This window comes from Patagioenas fasciata, chromosome 15 (genome assembly GCF_037038585.1).
Source record: "Patagioenas fasciata isolate bPatFas1 chromosome 15, bPatFas1.hap1, whole genome shotgun sequence".
Classification (NCBI taxonomy): domain Eukaryota; kingdom Metazoa; phylum Chordata; class Aves; order Columbiformes; family Columbidae; genus Patagioenas; species Patagioenas fasciata.
Genome location: NC_092534.1, coordinates 10257918 through 10275885, shown reverse-complemented (window position 1 = coordinate 10275885; position 17968 = coordinate 10257918). Strand labels below are relative to the sequence as shown.

At 41.8% G+C, this 17968-nt stretch overlaps 2 protein-coding genes across 5 annotated transcripts in view; one reads left to right on the top strand and one right to left on the bottom strand.

Moving 5' to 3' along the window:
- Nucleotides 1-254: 254 nt before the first annotated feature.
- Nucleotides 255-16371, top strand: CDR2 (cerebellar degeneration related protein 2). Its single transcript, XM_065850498.2, has 5 exons — nt 255-563; nt 5789-5901; nt 10270-10418; nt 10689-10853; nt 12043-16371. Exons 1-5 carry the CDS (start codon nt 485-487, stop codon nt 12908-12910), a joined length of 1374 nt encoding a protein of 457 aa, XP_065706570.1. The 5' UTR covers nt 255-484; the 3' UTR covers nt 12911-16371.
- Nucleotides 15904-17968, bottom strand: part of POLR3E (RNA polymerase III subunit E) — a 29043-nt gene continuing 26978 nt past the window's right edge. For all 4 annotated transcript variants that reach the window (XM_065850496.2, XM_071815392.1, XM_065850497.2 and 1 more), the window contains one exon: nt 15904-16753. In XM_065850496.2, the coding sequence (XP_065706568.1) occupies nt 16697-16753 (57 nt within the window). In that variant the 3' untranslated portion in view covers nt 15904-16696. The remainder of the gene's footprint in view (nt 16754-17968) is intronic.

Genomic DNA, 17968 nt, shown 5'->3' with positions numbered 1-17968 from the left:
CCAGCAAGCACCCCCCGCGACTAACCCTTCAGAGCCGCAGCAACCACCGCCTCTGACCGGAGGCTGCGCAGCTGCCTGCTGGGGCGGAGTGTCATTAGCCCGGGTCCACCTTCTCGTCGCTCTCATTGGCGGCATGACATAACTTCGCCTTGTGATTGGCTCAGACTCCTTTCGATCTGTCCGCAAGACGGCTTCCCATTGGCTGCCTGCAGGGGAGGTGAGGGTGTTGTGTTTGAATCGCGGAGAGACGGTGGGCGGGTGGCTGTAGCTTGCCACGTTGCCGCCGGTAGCTTCGCGCAGCCCGACCAGAAGGGGGAGAGGTTCGGCAAAGTCCGGAAACGCTCGGCAATGGCCGGAGGCGGCTTTTAAAGGAGAGGAGCGGCTGCCGGCTTGCCCTGCCCCGCCGTCGCTCGGCGTGAGGGGACTCGTTCGCGTGGGCGCTGCCGTGTCGTCCTCCCGCCGCCCCGGGAAGGGAAGGGGCGCGATGCTGGCCGACAGCCTGGTGGAGGAGTTCGAGATCCGCGAGGATGAGCCCTGGTACGACCAGCAGGACCTGCAGCAAGGTGAGCCGGCGCGGGGGGCGTGCGAGGGAAGGGGCTGTGGCGAGAAGGGCGTGTGAGGGAAGGGGCCGCGGGCAGCCGCTGCGGGGGTCGGCGGGGGAAGGGGTGGCGGGCAGCGCGGGGCACCGGCACCACGGCGCTGCGGAGCCCGGAGGGACGCGGGGCGCTCGGGCGGGGCGGCGGGAAGGGCGTGAGGGGGCAGAAGCCGCCGGCGAGGGTCGCGGAGCGGAGAGGCTTGTGCCGCCCCGCCACTGTCGTAGCCGGGAGTCCGGGATGCCCTCCCGGCCGCGCTCCCACCGCCCTGGGCGCGCAGGCAGGGGGATTGCTGGTGTGGCTGCGGGTTGCAGCCGGCTTTGTTTGACGGAAGGGGCTGCTGCAGCCGAGCTCAGGCGTGCTGGGTCGCTCTCACCCCGGCAGGGAGGGAGGGCAGCGGCTCTGAGAAGTTGCACCTTGTCGGGACGTCGTCAGCTCTGCAGGGCGGGCGCTGGAAGTAGCGGGCAGGATGCTGCATCGAGTCCTTTTGAACCTTTTATAAGGGCTTCCAGTCGGTGAAGTTGTAAATGTAGCTGTGCTCGATTAGCTGTGTAGCTCGAGTAGCTGTGCGGGTTCATTATTAAAAACTTTCTGAGTTTTCTTCCTAAAATACACAACTCCACTATGTGTCTGAATTATATGTACCCAGCTCCTGTATGTCATTCTGTCAATAGGTCTTAAAACACCACATGCAAGAGGTAAATACTGTTCTCATTTCACCAGTGAGGGAGGAGTCACAGAAATGCACGAGTATGATCACACTAAAAATCTTCTACAGACATGATATGGAAAGAATGTGTAATTTCCTTAAGCGCTCGGTGGCATTTACAACTGGTATTTACTTAGTTCTACTTTTTGTTATTAATCCTGAATTGGTGTTAAAAGGCCAGCTGAAAGCTGTGAAGTGGCTCCCTGCAAACTTGCTCCAGCCTGTGACTTTTTACATTGAAGTACATTAGTTCTTGGGACTGGTAGGTGCTACCTTACTATAGACTATAAAGAAAGATACTATTGAAAGCTCATCCTAGCTAAGCGTCTTTTGCACTGAGATCAGGGATCTGACAGCAGAAACTTTTTCTGAGACAGGAATAGGTCTCTAATTGTATGCTTTGACTATAAAATAGGTGTTTGAAGGTTGTATTTAGATACTCTTTGCTTGAAATAGATGTTTTCATGGCTCTAGAATATAAGCCAATCAATTTAAATAAGATCCTGAATCTGTAGTTTGCTGTCAAAGGGAAGAGAGTTGAAAATTTGAAGACACAATTTAGCAATCATCTCTTTACTACGTCAGTAGTAAAAACTACTTATGGGGTGGAAGACCTACAAAGAGACTCCACAATGTATAGCAACTGACTTCTTGCCGTATTGAGGGTTCTTTAACTTCATTTTTTAAGTAAAATGAGTCAAATAATCACAATTTTCTCTCTGCTGTGAGCTTTTAAGAATCAGTATTCCATTCTAGAGGTTAGTGCATTTTGAAGGGTATTATCTCTTTACAAGCCTAAACGGAAGTGACTGATAGCCTTGCCAAAAGGGAAAGGAGAAAAATAAACTGATGGGCAAGTTGAAATGCAAAGAAGAAATTCCTTACAGGAATGTTGTTTAAATATTCTATTATAGTTTATTCCTGAAGTCTGAAAGACACTCTACCTTCTCCTCAGACTAAGCAATACCAGTGTAGGTAAATAGAGTAGTAAGATTGCTTATCGAGGTCTCTTTAATCTTTTCAACAACTCAAACAATCAGTGCACTTTAAAAACTGAGGAGTACATTTATGAGAAAACTGAGGTTGTAAAACATTAGGAGGCACCCTGAAACAAGCTTGTAGACCTAATCAGCCAGTCTTTAAATCTTGAAGTTAGGGTAGGGTTTTGGAAAAGCTTTGACAGTCTTTGTATGCACTAAAAGCTTTTGCCTTGACAATGGAGGTGGGCTTTTCTGGCATGCCATTCATGAAAACAGAATGCTCATGGAATTCTTTTAAGGATGGGATCCGCCATCATTCCTTGTGCAGTATCCATGCTGTGCTGCAGTATGCTGACACTTGAAAAAGAATTATTGTCTGTGACTGCTCTTTTACATCTTGCTGTTACTCTCTTTAACGGAACAGAGGGTCGTCTGAACATGGAGTAGGAAATATGAAGCAAGTAAGAAAAAATTAAGGGTTTAATTTTACAGTTAAATAAACTTTAGCCAGGCTTTCTTATGTATCTTGTACTAATGCCATTTGCTGTTGAAAAGAACAGGCTTGTTTTAGATTGAAAATTCCCTGTTTCATTTTGTTAGATGTATTATGATAAAAGTAGAAGAGAAGGATTTTGGTACTGTTGTGGTTTTTTTGTTTTTCTCAATTATAGTAACACTGTCAGAAGAGATTGTGGCTGTTCAGCATCTCAGAGGAGCTATCATTCACGTTTTGTTTTGGTTTGGGGATTTCTGATGGAGCGGTTACACACCAGTACAACTGATCAGATTTACTAAAATGAAGATCTTAAGATCTGTGCTATGCAGTTTGCATTATTAAAAACCTCTCTGCTTACATCTTTCTGGTAAAAAGGAAAAATGCATGTCTCTGACAGAACCTAGCTTTTACTTAACATAAATTTACAAAAGAAAATGCTGTGTGCATCTGGTATTGTAGAGCAACTCTCTAAGAGAAATGTAAATTAACTTTTGTTTCTGTATCTGGAGAACACAGGTATATTGTACATCTCGCTGTTAAAATTTGCTCTTCAGAGGGCTTATAGGTACTTAACAATATAGAAAAATGGATGCAAAGCAAATTCTTATTTTTAGAAGAGGTCAAATTGTTTCAGTTCTTGCTTTCTCTGGGGGTAGGAGGTTAGGGTTTTATTGCATATTCCTGAGCTCTTCCATTTGTCTTCTCCCGCTCAGAAACAAATTGCCTTAATTAAAAAAGAGCATGCTTCTCTTATAGTAGCTCATTTGTGCTTCTGCCATTCTAATAAACAGAATGAGTCTGTAAATATAATGACATGAATTCTATTATTCACATTGTATTCAAAGTACTGTGTGGTATGTGCTACTTGGTTTTGTAGATGAGGGGGCATGTAGGAATGAAACTATCAACTCCTAAATGTACTTAAACATTAAAACAAACTTTCACTTTGGGAAGGGAAATGGCAGCAAGTAATTCCATTATTTATTACATCTTTAAGGTAATCCTAAATCCTCTCTAAACCTCTTACTCTATTAAAATAAAAGAATGCGCTGTTTAGTCTTTGCTTGGAATTGTTGACCAGCTTTAAAGATTGTGGCTCCTAGTAAAGATTTGTGTAGTATGAGAACTTGTGAATTGGGACTCCAGCTTGAACAGGATGATAGATTCACTGGATTTGAAGACTACAGTATTCTGTAATGCAACAGAACAAACAGCTTGGTGTTGACTGGGAGTTATTCTGTCCATGGGTAAAAAAGGTGCAATCTCTGTTTTAAAATGGGAAAAACTTAAGCAGAACACCTCAAGGTTTCCTTATCCAAATACTTTAAACCCCAGCTCTAGAACAGGCTCTGTTTCTTAACAAGTGGTGTTGCAATGAAAAAGCTGTATGAGGATAAACTCCTAAGCAGAGATCAGTATGCCATGTGGCTCCTGGTCATACATCTTCTTAAACTGGGAAGAGCTCCTATGCACTGGGACTTGTTTTAAATATTTTTTGTGGCATTTATTCTAAGAATCTGACCTTAAGGTAGGAAAAAATACACTGCAGCTGTAAAGAATGTGTAAAGAATACCACAGCTGTTGTTTTGCCAGAACTAGACATCTACAGCTTAATAGACAAATGCTCCTACTCGCTTGTCCTTGTAAGCCCAAGTTTGGTCTTTGGCTTCTGTATGTAGGTGGAATAATTGTTTTGGACAGGCTGCCAAACTGAAGGTTAGCGCAGACCGATCTTGGAACAGTGTTCTGTCTGTTACAATAACTAGTTGATAAGATTATTGGGAAATGGCAGGAAGGAAAGAGATAAGTTAAAACAAGGGCATCTTAATCATGTGAAAGTGGAATGTATTTTCTGGTCTGGCTGCCACTACTGATGATGCAATATGTGTCTCTTGTATATTAAATTCAGATTCACTTCAAGAAGACTTAAATTTTCTTGACTTTTCTTCTGTCTCCTTCCCATTAGCGATGCTAGTTCTTTGTGAAAACTAATAACGTTGTATGCACGCAGGCGGGAGACAACCTGGTTGTGGTCCAGGTGATGGGAAGGAGGTGGAAAATGAGAGGTTTTGAAACCTGTTGCATTCTTAACATGTAATCCCTGTACAGAGTAATTACAATTTTAGCAATAACACCGAGATTGATGCTTGGTCATATTATGTTAGCTTTTAAATTACGCGTGTCTTTAAACATCAGAATATAGAATACCAAGCACTACTGATGCTGTTGAACAAATATCGAGCTTCCCTGTAGAAGGAGACTGAGTGTTCAGATGACTTATTTCTTAATTTGAAACAACTACAGTCACTGCACCCTGGAGGTGATTGAGGATGACTGAAGTGAAATTGAGATTAAGTGCCTGAGAACAAGTGACATTTAAAATGATGTTTTGGAGCATATAAAACAATTCTTGTCTCCTAGGTTTATGAGCTCAAAAAGCAGAATAGCTACATTTCTTTATCAGTGTTATGTCTTTTGATGTTATTTTTTTCACCATAAAAGGCAGGTGAAACTTTCATTTAGCACTTTGATCCAGTATGACCTGAGCTTCTTGGTGAAAGGGCAATGGGGAAGAAATTAATTAAGAGGGCAATCAGCTTTGGGCTGGGTTTAGCCTGATGAACATTTACAGGGCCTTTTATGTTTATTCTTCAGAAATATGAGTGCTGGAAACATGGTGAAATGCAGCTAACAGACCTTGGGTAGAGAGCTGGTGCAGTACTGGGCAGATGGTGCAGGTGTCTGACCTGTGGCTGAAGGACCAAAGGAGAAACTAAGGAAGCTTCATGAAATAAGGGCAACTTCTAGGTTTTAGGGCTGACTTGTGTTATAGATGGCATATGAATGTTCTACTTAAACGTAAGCTAACTTTCTTTTTGGGTACTGGAAGTAACTTAGAGCAGTTAAAACAGCAATAAAAATACCCCTCGAGTATTTGCTTAAAATACCTTAAAATTAGATTGTATTATTTGCTCTATAACTTAAGTGCAAACATGATTTCTTTGTTTAGATCTTCACCTTGCTGCTGAGCTTGGGAAGACACTACTGGACCGTAACACTGAACTAGAAGAATCTTTACAACAAATGTATGCAACAAATCAAGAGCAACTGCAGGAGATAGAGGTAAATATTTATGTGATCCAAGTGTTAAAGCATCTAAACTTGCAACATAACAGCACATAAGTTGAGATGTGAATTTCTTGGCATCTGATGGACACTTGAAAGAAAAATACTGAACAATGTTTAACTACCTCTGCTACTTTGAGAATCTGAGAACCTCTATAGGCTTGATCATGGTTAGAACTTTTTGTCTCATTACGGGAAGCTTTGTGCCATTAAGCGTTATGTTGGATTTGGCTTGTTTAATGCCAAATAACTGGTGTTTTTCTTTTCGTACAGAAAAGTTACTTCAGTTATTTTATTGCTAAACTTTGCTGATCTTACCAGGTAAAATGGCATTAAATTATATGATGAATAAATTAATAATTTAAATAATTATATGACAATGGTAGTTGTTACTGTACTGAAATTTAAATGCTCGTAAGTGCAGGAGAGAGACTTAAGAAAAATCTGAGGCTATGTACTTGCACTAAACTGAGCTGTGGTAAAGGAAGCTAAAGTCTACTTCAATAAAAAACAAAAGAAACAAACAATATAAACCCCACGGCAACAACAACAAGCAACAACAACAAAAAAACCCAAACACACATACAAAAGGCAAAGCCAAACACTAAAATAGTATCTAAATACAGGATGTAGGGGATATATTGTTCTGTATTTTCAAGGGTGGGGGAAAAATCATAACCACCCTTTCAAAACCACTCATCTTTGTGCTATTTTATGGAAAAATCTGGCCATTTTTGGCAATTTTCCTTTTTTTTTCCTGCTTCAGTATTGCTCTGTTCTTGCAGACATAGCATTTGTCAGCATAATGAATTTTTTTCCAGCTATTGGAGGGCAATGCATGGTCTCTAATAATTAAATTATTAAATATTCAGCGCTCTGCTGACTGACAACATATTGGAAATGTAGTCAGCATTTCAGTTTGGTTTCGGTGCGAATCACAGAGAACTGGCTGTGACTGCTATGCACGGGATTTTTACAAAATCTGAGTTCTTTTGTGCAAGCAGTACTTACACAGTTACAGATGGTATGTGGCTTTTGTACAGCTGCAACTTAAGACTTGAAACACATAACATTGGAGTGGTAGCAGGTAATTTAAGGAATCCTAAGCTTAATACTTACAGATATGTAGGTATCTTTAAAGTAGTCATGTTAGCAAAAAATGCAGCATTTTTATTAGGTCATGCACAATTTCTGGGTGCAGGTTTTCTTTATAAGGTACTTGTGCTTTATACTTGATACTTTGGCTATTTCCTGTATTATGTGCTAAATGGCATCTTTGTTATCTTATTCATTCTGTGATACAGTGGTTGGCATAGCTGATATTAGTGCCACAGCATTACAAAGAAATGTATTTAATGCAGAAACTTAAAATATCTCATTGCCATTAATGTTTTTTATAAAAGATTAATTATTTCTTAAGATTTAGAGAGGACAAACACTTTAAGGTGCTATACAAATACTGATCTACTTAAGGTATGAGCAACCGTGTCTAAGGAAGTGTTCAACAGTTACAACACACCTTTTGAAATAACACAACATAACTTCGCAATAGGTAACTAACCTGGCTCATTGAGTGTAGCTATTCCATCAGCAGATGTATTTGAATGCTATCTTGAAATATGGAAAACATATTGTTGCTAAGCTGCATTCATCCATAGAAACAGTCTAGTGCCATTGAAGATGTACTATCGTGTTGGCTTAAGCTTTTTTGGTGGGTTAGCATTTATTGACTAGGTAAGGGAGCTCAGCAGGACGTGGTCACAAGTGTCCTTCCAGCGGTGATCTATAGCTGGTGTGTCCCAGTGTCAAGTACTTGTATGTTCAGATGATAACCTCAGTGACAGACTCATTTATTCTCTCGATACCTTGCTTTGCTTAGCCAATCAAAAACAAACAGATCAGGACTTGTGCAATACTGCTTTTCAAAGGTTTTATCTGATACCTATTTCTTCTCTTTCCTCCTCTCCCCGACATGGGTAGGAGCATACATTGGGAAAATCAAATGAACCTCTTCTTCAAATACACAGAGAACCTCACGATGGAGGAACCGAATGTATTAACTTACTGGCATAAGGGATTGTTACAGGAATTCACTGAAACAAATGCCAGTGAAGTTAGCATGTGCAATGTGCAGTACTTTTTAGCGGGTAAAAGCAGTTCAGTCAGTTATTTTCAAACCTGTATTTCTGTCTTTTGTGGGAACGCAGGAGACCCCTCTGCACAGGATACATGTGCAAGTGGCATGTCCAGTCTCCATGCTTGATGTTTCCTAATTTTCAAGTGCATGTCTCTGTAACCTAAAGATGATCTTGCAGCTGTTCCTGATGCTACTCTGCTGCATTTTTTTACTAGCTTTTTCAGTACAGTGTATCAGAGTAAATCTTTGGGGTTTTTTTCCTATTAATTCATATCTTGTAGGTTGCAAAGTCCAAACTGGCTAAGAAATCATTCTGAAATACAGTACTACCTTATCTGCACTGAAGGGGAAGGGTCAAAGGCTTTGGGATGCTTAAGATTACATCTAATACATTAAATGCTGACTTACTAAGTGTTTTACAGCCTTAGATCATTATATCTGACCTCTGTGCTGACACGCGTGCCACTGACTAATCATTATAGATGTAATAAGTGCTGGATTGAAAGTGCAGCTTTATTCCTGCCTGAATGTTCTCAGCACTCAGACTTCAGAAATACCGATGCTCTCCTTTCATCATGTGGGAGAACGCAGCAAGTCTCAACTGCTGCTGCATCTTAGGTGCTCAGGTACATGGGAGGTGGAATAAATGTGAACTTGTAAAGCATTTATTACCACATCTATACTTTGTTTTGGTGGCCTGATAATTCCAGGCCAACTTGACACCAGCACTGAACATCTGGGAGATGCAAGGTGGAGAAAATGGTCCTTCACCTCTTCTGTTCATCTGAAACTTCTGCTAAAGCCCATTGTTCTAAGTGGTAGCATCTAATTCTGGCACCAAAGCCTTGGTTTCTGTGCTTAGCCACACTTGTACTGCTGAAGAAAATCTGAAGATCTCCAGCTCCTTCTGAGAATAACCAATAGGGAAAGTTAATCTGAAATGGGTCACATTGAGATTCTGCTGCTAATCCACGTACTATTTTTGTGTAAATCCTCTGTCATGTGCACACAGGCCACAAAAGGATCTGGCCAGCTGCTATCATGTTGATCTTCTGGGAGTCTGTATGTAGCAGTTACTAGTCCTAGATTAACTTATTATCTGTTCTTAAATTGCCTAAAATGTAAACCCATCAATCTTCTAATGAGGTAAAAGGTTAAGTAGAATATTAGAACTTTTGAGTATCTAACAGGCTTATGTAAAGAGAAGTAATCTACCCAGAAGTGTGCTGGATGTTCCTATGGAAGTTTATTTTTCAGTAAGTAGCATGTGGTAATACAGAATATATTGCAAGAAATACATTCTAGGTAAGAACAAAGTAGTTCTGATTTAAAGGGTTAGGGTTTTTTGTTCAAGTCTGATGCAAACTCTTGTGTGGAGTTTCAGAATTGGATCAGCCCTATCCTGGGTGGGACAATATAAGACACTTGTATTAAGAGCCATAGGTGATTGTTAACTGCTTTTAGACTGAGAATTCCAAGCTTTCTGACATAATTCAAGAAACTTGATGGTCTGTGTTGTTAATTGTAAAACTAAAGAGGATTAAAATGAAATACTTCATGTTGAGTAGTTGTGTTTTTGGCAGGAGACCTTTTTTGGGGGGTTACAGTAACTGGAATAGCTCCCTGTGGGAAATTATAGATTGAATTAAATAATTTGATTTTACTTTCTGACACATAGTAGCCCACATACTGTCTTAAGTGCAACCACAACCTAAATTCTGTTCTGCTGAACCTAGTGCTGCTTCAGACTGGAAAAACTTTGGTCAGTTGAAAAGAAATTAGTTATGGATAATGCTACCCAATATTTCAGTTTTAGTGCTAAGAAAGTTGTTGGGTCAACACTGTTGGAACCTTTCTGTTGTAGCCCACTGCAGCTCTTAGAAGGGCTGTTTGAAGTCCGGGTCCATGGCTGTGTCAGGGACGGCTGCAGGACAGACAGTCCAAGGCAGGAGGTTTGGGCGCTGGCTGAGCTGCAGCGGGGCTGGATGAACACGGCTTGTACAACCAAACCAGCCCCTCTGGACAATAGGCTGCTTGATCAGCCTGGGCTGACCTCTGTGACAGGGCAAACAGAGCAACTGATAGCGCCAGACAACCAGGCATTCACCAAAGCAACCACTGGAATCTACGATTCTGAAACTTCTCTATGAATGTGGATAAAAACGCAGAATAGTAGACCTGTCTTTATGCTTCAAGTATAAACGAGTAACAGCAATACTGTCTTGCAGTACCTCACGAAGCAAGTGGAGCTCCTGCGTCAGATGAATGATCAGCACGCAAAAGTCTATGAACAGCTGGATGTGACAGCAAGAGAACTAGAAGACACTAATCAAAAACTGGTTGCAGAGAGTAGAGCTTCACAACAGAAGATACTAAGGTAACAAACTTAGACTAGACTCCCTTCCCCAAACCCCAGTTGAGAACATGAAAAAGAGCTGTCCAAGTGTATTTGTGTAGTTATTGTGTGGCTGTCTCTGTCTAGTGTTGTTCTACAATACTGTTAAACTGAAAGGATAATTTTATTTAAAGGTCTTTTGGGGCCAAAGAGCAGTCTTCAGAGAATAAACTACAATATAAGAGGATGAGAAATTCCCGTGTCCTTGACTAAACACTCAGATGTTTTAACAGCAGTCCTTCACCTTTTTAGCTTGACAGAGACTATTGAAAATCTGCAAACACACATAGATGACCTGCAGCGACAAGTAGAAGAACTGAAGAAGTCTGGACGAGGTCGGATGAGCCATGAGAGATCTGACCAGCCAAGATCAATGCACAGTTTCTCTTGTTTGAAGGAGCTGTATGACCTTCGCCAGTAAGACTTTTTACCTTACATAGCAAAGATGATATTGAAATTATTTTAAGCAAAGCTTTAAACATTAAGACACAAGCACGGACGTCAAACAAGCTAACAGAAAAACATCTGATGTTGTAGCAAAATACCTGCACTGTGTGGTGTTGCCACTGCTGCTGCCACGCTTCAAGACTGCACCAGTCTTTGTGCCACAGAAATGGCAGGTTCCACTTTCTGTCTTGGAAAGTTCTTTCCTGAAGTCTCCAACCATATCAAATTGTAGCCTAGAAGGCGTACAGCGATTCGCACCCCACTTTTTTCAGTCTGATAAATGCCCAAACACAGAATCTGAAAAACTATCGTCATCCCAAATGCAAAATATTTAGTGTAACTTACTCTTTCCTTGGATGTCTGTGGATATTTTCTTGACAAGGAAGGTGGGAGTCCTGCAATAGCTTTCCTGAACTTAATCTAGTGAAAATGATGCTTCAACTGGTAAAATGGTGCCTGGAGCTGTGGGCTGCTTTTAAAATCTAAAGCAGTTTGACCCAGCTGGACTGCATTAGCGTGCCCACCAGGACAATCACCTGGGGTAAAAGCTCAGACCAGCTTCAGTCCTAGAAAGTAACTTCCTAAGTGAGGCACCTCCACAGACAGGCAGAGCAGGCTCTTGTGGCTGGGCCATCAGCACTCCATGGAGGTGGGAATGGAGAATAAATCTGTATATCCAAAAAGATGTTATTTCTTGACAACTCAAAAATGAGTGGATTCCATCAAACTGCCAGAGGCTTCTGGAAATACCAGCCTACAGAATTGCCTTGTCAATTTTGAAGCTTGTTTCCACAATCTAGAGTGACAAAAGTTACCAGATTGGAGTGCTGCAGAAAAAAAAAATCTGAGCATCAGAAAGCATTGCATGTTTATTTAAACTTAAATTGTAGGTGTAGTTATTGAATAAGCTTGTCTGTAACTTCAAACTGTTAATAAGCTGCCATTCTGCTTAGAGCTGGGAGGCTTGATTTGATGGCATATAAGTACTTAGAAACTCTGCTAAATGAACTGATAGGTTAGTAAATGACCACTATGTATACTTGGAGGTGTGTTAGCACACAGTTTAAATCTGTCATTAGTTACCCAGGACAAGAAGACTTTAGGAGGTGTGGTCAGCTGTACTTCCTACATTTGATAAAACTTATTTTTGTTTCTGCAGGTACTTTGTTTATGATCATGTGTTTGCAGAAAAGATTGCCTCAATGGATAGTCAGCTAAATCCTCTAGAAGAAGAAAATGAGAACCTCAAAAAGGCAGTTACAGTTCTGCAAGCCCAACTTAACCTAGAAAAAGAGAAGAGGATAAGAATGGAAGAGGAATATAGTCTTATGGTAAAAGAAAACTGTGACCTCGAACAGAGGCTTGTTGATACAGACTTATATCGGGCTCGCGCAGAGGAGTTAGAAGTGGAAGTGGCTGAAATGCGACAGATACTTCAGTCTGAAAACACATTCCATAATGCAGAGAAATTGGTGCCAGAATCCTTTTTCATTTCATTCAAGGAATCTTTAGAAAGGGAGCTTGGTCAGAGCCCGGCAGACGATGGACTTCTGACTGTATCGGAGCTCGAGAAGAAGGCGCTGAAACGGAGCAGCAGTGAAACTTTCCTAAGCAGCGCTGCAGGGGGAGACATTCTAAGGGGCCACGAAGAAACCTGCATTAGGAGAGCCGAAGCTGTGAAGCAGCGAGGAATCTCTGTGCTTAATGAAGTTGACGCTCAGTATAATGCTCTGAAAGTGAAGTATGAGGAGCTGTTGAAGAAGTGTCAAATGGACGAAGATTCTTTGAAACACAAGGCTGTACAAACTCTGAAGCAGTATTCCAAAGACCTAGATATGGGGAATACCCAGTGTGATCTTGCAGCTAACACTGAAGAATGCATAAATGTGGAGCTAAGTGACTCTCCCACAAATCCTCCTCCTGAATATAAAGCACTCTTCAAGGAAATTTTTAGCTGTATCAGAAAAACAAAAGAAGAAATAGATGAACACAGAGCTAAGTATAAGTCCCTCTTCTCTCAGCCATAACATTGGACACACTGATTATCCATTTTCTGTTGATGACTGTTAGTCAAGAAGGGGAAAAACTTCACACAAATGTCAGAAGCCCCCGATATGGATGTATTTCTTGAGCACTCAGAAGCAATGTTTTGAGTTGGCTTGTAGACCTGTCGTTAACAAGCTACTTAGTTACCCACTAGTTTCCCTATACCTATGTAGCAATAGATTTAATGTTGTTTAGCCCTGTCACACAAACTGGTGGTTGTAAAGTGAACAAACATCAGAGCTGAATACTGGACTGCTACTTTATACCACAGTTAATCTCCGGCCAGAGCGGTAACTGACACTAGTTTCTTTAGTCCGCTTCAGAAATAACAGCGCTAAGAAATCCGTACTGTACTTCTCAAAGGAATCAGACTAAAGCTTTCCTTTTGCTGGCAGGTGATGCTCTAGCCCTGTAACTTCATCTGTGTAGAAGATGAACAAACACAAAGCCCCTGACCAGCTTCATGAGCAGCCTCTCCTTGATTCTCGAGAATGAAGGCAGCTGTCTAGCTGAGCTTGCTTTGGCAGGGAGCAGAGAGCTGGCACAGCAGCTTGCACTGTGCTTGGGTTAAGCTAAAAACCACGTTTTTGCGTGCACTAAACTCTCCCACAGATTGTATAAAATGTCTGCCTACTAAGAAAGGATTTGATGTAAAGTTTGTGTGGCTTTCTAGGTATGGTTTATTACGTAGGGCACTTTGTCTTAAGGCAAGATACTGTGAACTGACTATGTATGTTATTTGGGACCTACTGTTCTTTGGTGGACTGTCTGCAAAGTACATTTGTATGTGTATTTGGTAAGATAGAAAGTTGCAGTGTAGCTATTTAACTTTAGCGGTAGCATTGACGTAGTGGAATAGCTTTTAGTCTTACATACCACAAAGTCCAAGTGCTTGAAGGAGACGGGCCTGGTAAAACCTTATCATACTGGTTTGGCTATTAATTCCAGTATCAGCCTGAGTGTCCATGCTGCCTGGGGGTGCATGGATGGACACAATGCTGCCAGGATAGATCCTGCTGAAAACAAGGCACCACACTCGTGTTCTTCCTCTCCTTCTCCACTCCTTAATCATAATCCTTATGTATTTAAATTCTGAAAAACAAAGAATGTGGATTAAAATGTTCTTTAAAACTGCTTCAAAGTGTGAAGAACACAAAGGTGGTGTGGGGGGAAGGCGCAACGAGAGGTGATGTCCTTTTCCTCACAAAGGGTCTCAGAGCTTAAAATGGTCAGTGGTTCTCGGGAATCAGCTTACTGCCTGTTGGAGCTGCTGTTATACCAAAGGGCTGACACAGAATGTCGACAATTTCTCAGCTTTAGCTCAGCTGCTGCTGCTGCAGGTCTGTCTGCCTTATGTTGTACCCTGCCAAGTTGGTGTATAGCTGTCCTTCAGCTGCAGTATAAGACTTAATATTGTGAGAGTTTCTCTAAAACATGTATTGCATTCTGAAAGTTATTTAAGAAAGGGAATCTGAATCTTGTGAATGTTTTTTTCCGAAGCAAATAAATAATCCAGTCAAGCTGCATGTGTAACTAGTAGTTATGCCCATGTGTGCTAACCAGGAAACAGGCAACTCAGGGCAGACGGCACCTGCGTTATCTAGTCTTACCATCTTTCCTGCACAGCTTAGATGGAGTTCCCATTAAATTTGCATTTTAAAAAGGTTACACTAAATAGAAAAGGATATGCCTGTCTGGGATAGAAATCCAGGGGGAACTCTTTTTTCCTGGTTGTGGTGTTTGTCAGTGCCGTTCAAAAAGGAGGGGGACACAAACAAGGCAGAAAAGCTGCTGTTGCGCCATCAGGTTAAGTGTGTGGTCACGGTTTCCCCAACACTTGTATCCTCATCACCTGGAGCTCTGCCCCAATTCAGATACTGGAAAGCAGTAACCTTATGTGAGAAAAGCATGACACTGTTAGTCACAAATGATCTACTACTAATAGTTCACACCACTTCAGGGGAAGGGCTACCCACACTGCTGGACCAGAAGACATGTAAAAGCACCTCAGAATCTTTGGTTACATGGGTGATCTTTATGGTGTATTACTGTTGGTTAATTTAGAGCACTTTCACATATACAGTTTTTAGGCTTTAATGAAAAATGTTCTCAGATTTCCACAGAACTAATTGATTCTTCTGTAATATCACGTCCCCTCAGCTACCTGTGCCATTGCTAAGTGCTGGCTGTACTGTACTTTGAATTGTACATATTGTGCAATAAAAAGCTCCACGGCTGGGTTCTTCTTTCCTACCTTCTCTCAGACTGTGGCTTTCCCAGGGAGAAGCTTCCCAGATGCAGCCATAGGTGACACTACGGCAGCAGGGCCGTGTCAGGGACGGGTGCACGCAACACCAGGACAAAGGCTGCAAAAGCTGCCTGAACTTAAACCACCTCCCAATTATACTTACTTATGTAGTTAATAAACTGCACCAGATTATTAATTAAGGTAGAGTTTTAGCAGTTTAAAAATAGGTATTTTCCACAGAAATGTGAAATACCGTAAGCATGGTAACAATATTCTTAGCCAGTCTTATCTGGATTAACTACCTTAATCTGCTTATTTTAGTCAACAACTCAACTCAGCCTTTTCTGAGCATAAGTAGATGAAATTAATAGAATCACCCTGCTATAATTTCCATCACATGAGGAGCTCAAAGAGCACAAACAGTAAAGTAACCACGTTCTACAACACTTACAGTGAGATATTGCTTATCTTAGTGCAGCTAAGCTTCCGTGATAAACCTGTAACAAAGAGATCAGTTACTGTACCTTGTGCCACAGGCCCTGCGCCAGATCGCTCTGGTACCTCTGAAGAACACGATGTGAGCAGAATGATGTAAAGCAGTTTACTATCTACCTCGGAGCCCTACTAAAACATTCCTGACATTTGCTTCCTCTGTAAGCCCTCAGGCTATAAAAGGAGTAGGTGCAGCTTCCACTTCTTTTTGGACAAATACAAGGCGGAGTAGAATTGACCTTCAAGATAAAATTTTATTAAAAACATTACACAAAATAGAGGTTTTACACTGTTGCCATGTGATAAGTACAGCTGGATGCTTTCCAGAGGTTGCACTCAGTTACTTACCTTGCTGCATTTGCATACAGGAATGCAAAAAAATCCCTCAAACAAAACCCCCACCCATAAAAGAAATCCTGTAGTTGTTCCACATCTGTTTCAAAGGTAGGTACATTCCAAATAACTCATTTCACAGACAAGAGGTGAGAACGGTTGCTATGGAGTACAGAGACAGAGATTTTGTTCCGTGCTCCCTGTCCTGGCGTTTCCATGAATATGACGATCGAGGGCTTTAAGGGCTACTACACTGCTCAGACCAGAGTGTGAGCATCTAGATATTTAACAAAAACTGGGATGTTTGTAAACAAATTAATTTATTGGCATTACTTACAAAATAAAGTATTAGACCATGATTTTCCATCATGTCTGTGTCAGTATATCGTTTTATTTTCTTATAATGAAACAGAACGAGATTTGAAATACACTAGAAATCCCAGATTCATCAGGCTGCAGACAGGGTCCCACATTGTCTTCCTCACTGCCCCTGCACCCAGGCACCTGTGCAAACAGGCGTGTGAGCGTGCCAGGGTGTCGGTGACCGTCCGTCTGCAATGCCCACGTGCCCCAGAGCAGGTCAGACCCTGCCCCACGCTCCCCAGGCCGTGGCGTTACTGTCTGTGCTGCCCACTTCAGGTTTCCTCTTTCGTCTTGGAGATCCCTTGAAGTAAAGAAACTGCTACCACCGCTGTCAGGACTGCACTGTCCCCTTAAGATACCACATTCCACCGTAGCTCACACAGCAGTCCTGGGGAGAACGGGAAAGTCTGTCAGGTCGCAGGAACCACCGTCTGGCTTTGGGACAATAAATGTGATTGATAACAAGAGTCTCCCCTCCAGTGCACAAGAGAGCATGAGTGCACACTGAAGACCAGACAGCTTAAATGAAGATGACAAACACAAGAAGGGGAAGGTTGAGAGACCATAAGGAGGACAAGCGATGAAGTGGCAGCAATGGAGGAAAGGTTGTGGGAAGGGGTGAGGACAAGGGAACCGAGGGGTGAACATGGGCTGAAACTCAGAGTGAGGGCAGGGGCCACATCTGAAGCCTTTTAAGAAACAACGTTCTGCAACAATGAACTGTCAAACTTCAGGACTGTGCTCTGGCGTTCTGACCACACGTCTGCTAAACTTACAGTGGGTAAGCATACAGCAAAGGACTTCAGTAAATGGGTTTTCTTGTGGTTCATTTTCTTATTTCTATTAGATGAGCACCAAGTCCCTCAAGCTCTAAGCTAGTGGCTTCTCTTTCTTTTGCTCCCACCCTCCCTTTAGGTAATTCAACCCCAGCTCAAGTACTGCTACACAACCCATGCTCTGGAGACTAAAGGGAAAAAATATCTCTTTCTCCTGAAGTCTTGGGACTTGCACATTACAAAAGCAACTAAGAAATTAAGCATGGAAGCTAGAAGGATGGTTTGCAGACTTGATCTGCAGATGCAAAAATACGAACCCTGTCTGTCTGTTCCTTTGTGTATAAAAAAGGAGCACACGCAGATGGGGAAATAGCAGTCAAAAAATCCAATTTCATTCAAAGAGGAATACAATCTCTCATGGTTTAAAACTGCCAGAGAATCTTCCTATTTCATTAAATCATACTTCTAACATTTATTTCAGAAACAGAGATAACGTCACATACTTTGGTGACAAATGCATTCAAGGCAAAGAAGCCTGACACAACATGAGGCTGGTCACACCGTGACTTGGTGATGTACGTGAAACTACCCAGTTTATTAGGGCAAGGTCTTTTTTTCTAGAAATAGGTTATCTGTAAAATAGCAACAGCATCATGGAAAGCTAATGCCAGTAAATTGTCTGGATGTTCCAGGAGAGCTGATATTTGAGCTAATCTAGTCATTTAACAAACCTTCCAGCACAGGTGAGCCATGTGAAATACTGTCTAGCAGGTAAAACGTCTGAGCTTATTTTAATGCTAAGACCACCAGGTTCTTTCAAGCAAGAC

Excerpts from the sequence above, each read along its gene's own strand:
- CDR2 (XM_065850498.2), top strand. The coding sequence starts at position 485 with ATGCTGGCCGACAGCCTGGTGGAGGAGTTCGAGATCCGCGAGGATGAG. Across the intron at positions 5,902-10,269 it reads AGCAACTGCAGGAGATAGAG|TACCTCACGAAGCAAGTGGA; the intron begins GTAAATATTTAT and ends ACTGTCTTGCAG. Across the intron at positions 10,854-12,042 it reads GAGCTGTATGACCTTCGCCA|GTACTTTGTTTATGATCATG; the intron begins GTAAGACTTTTT and ends TTGTTTCTGCAG.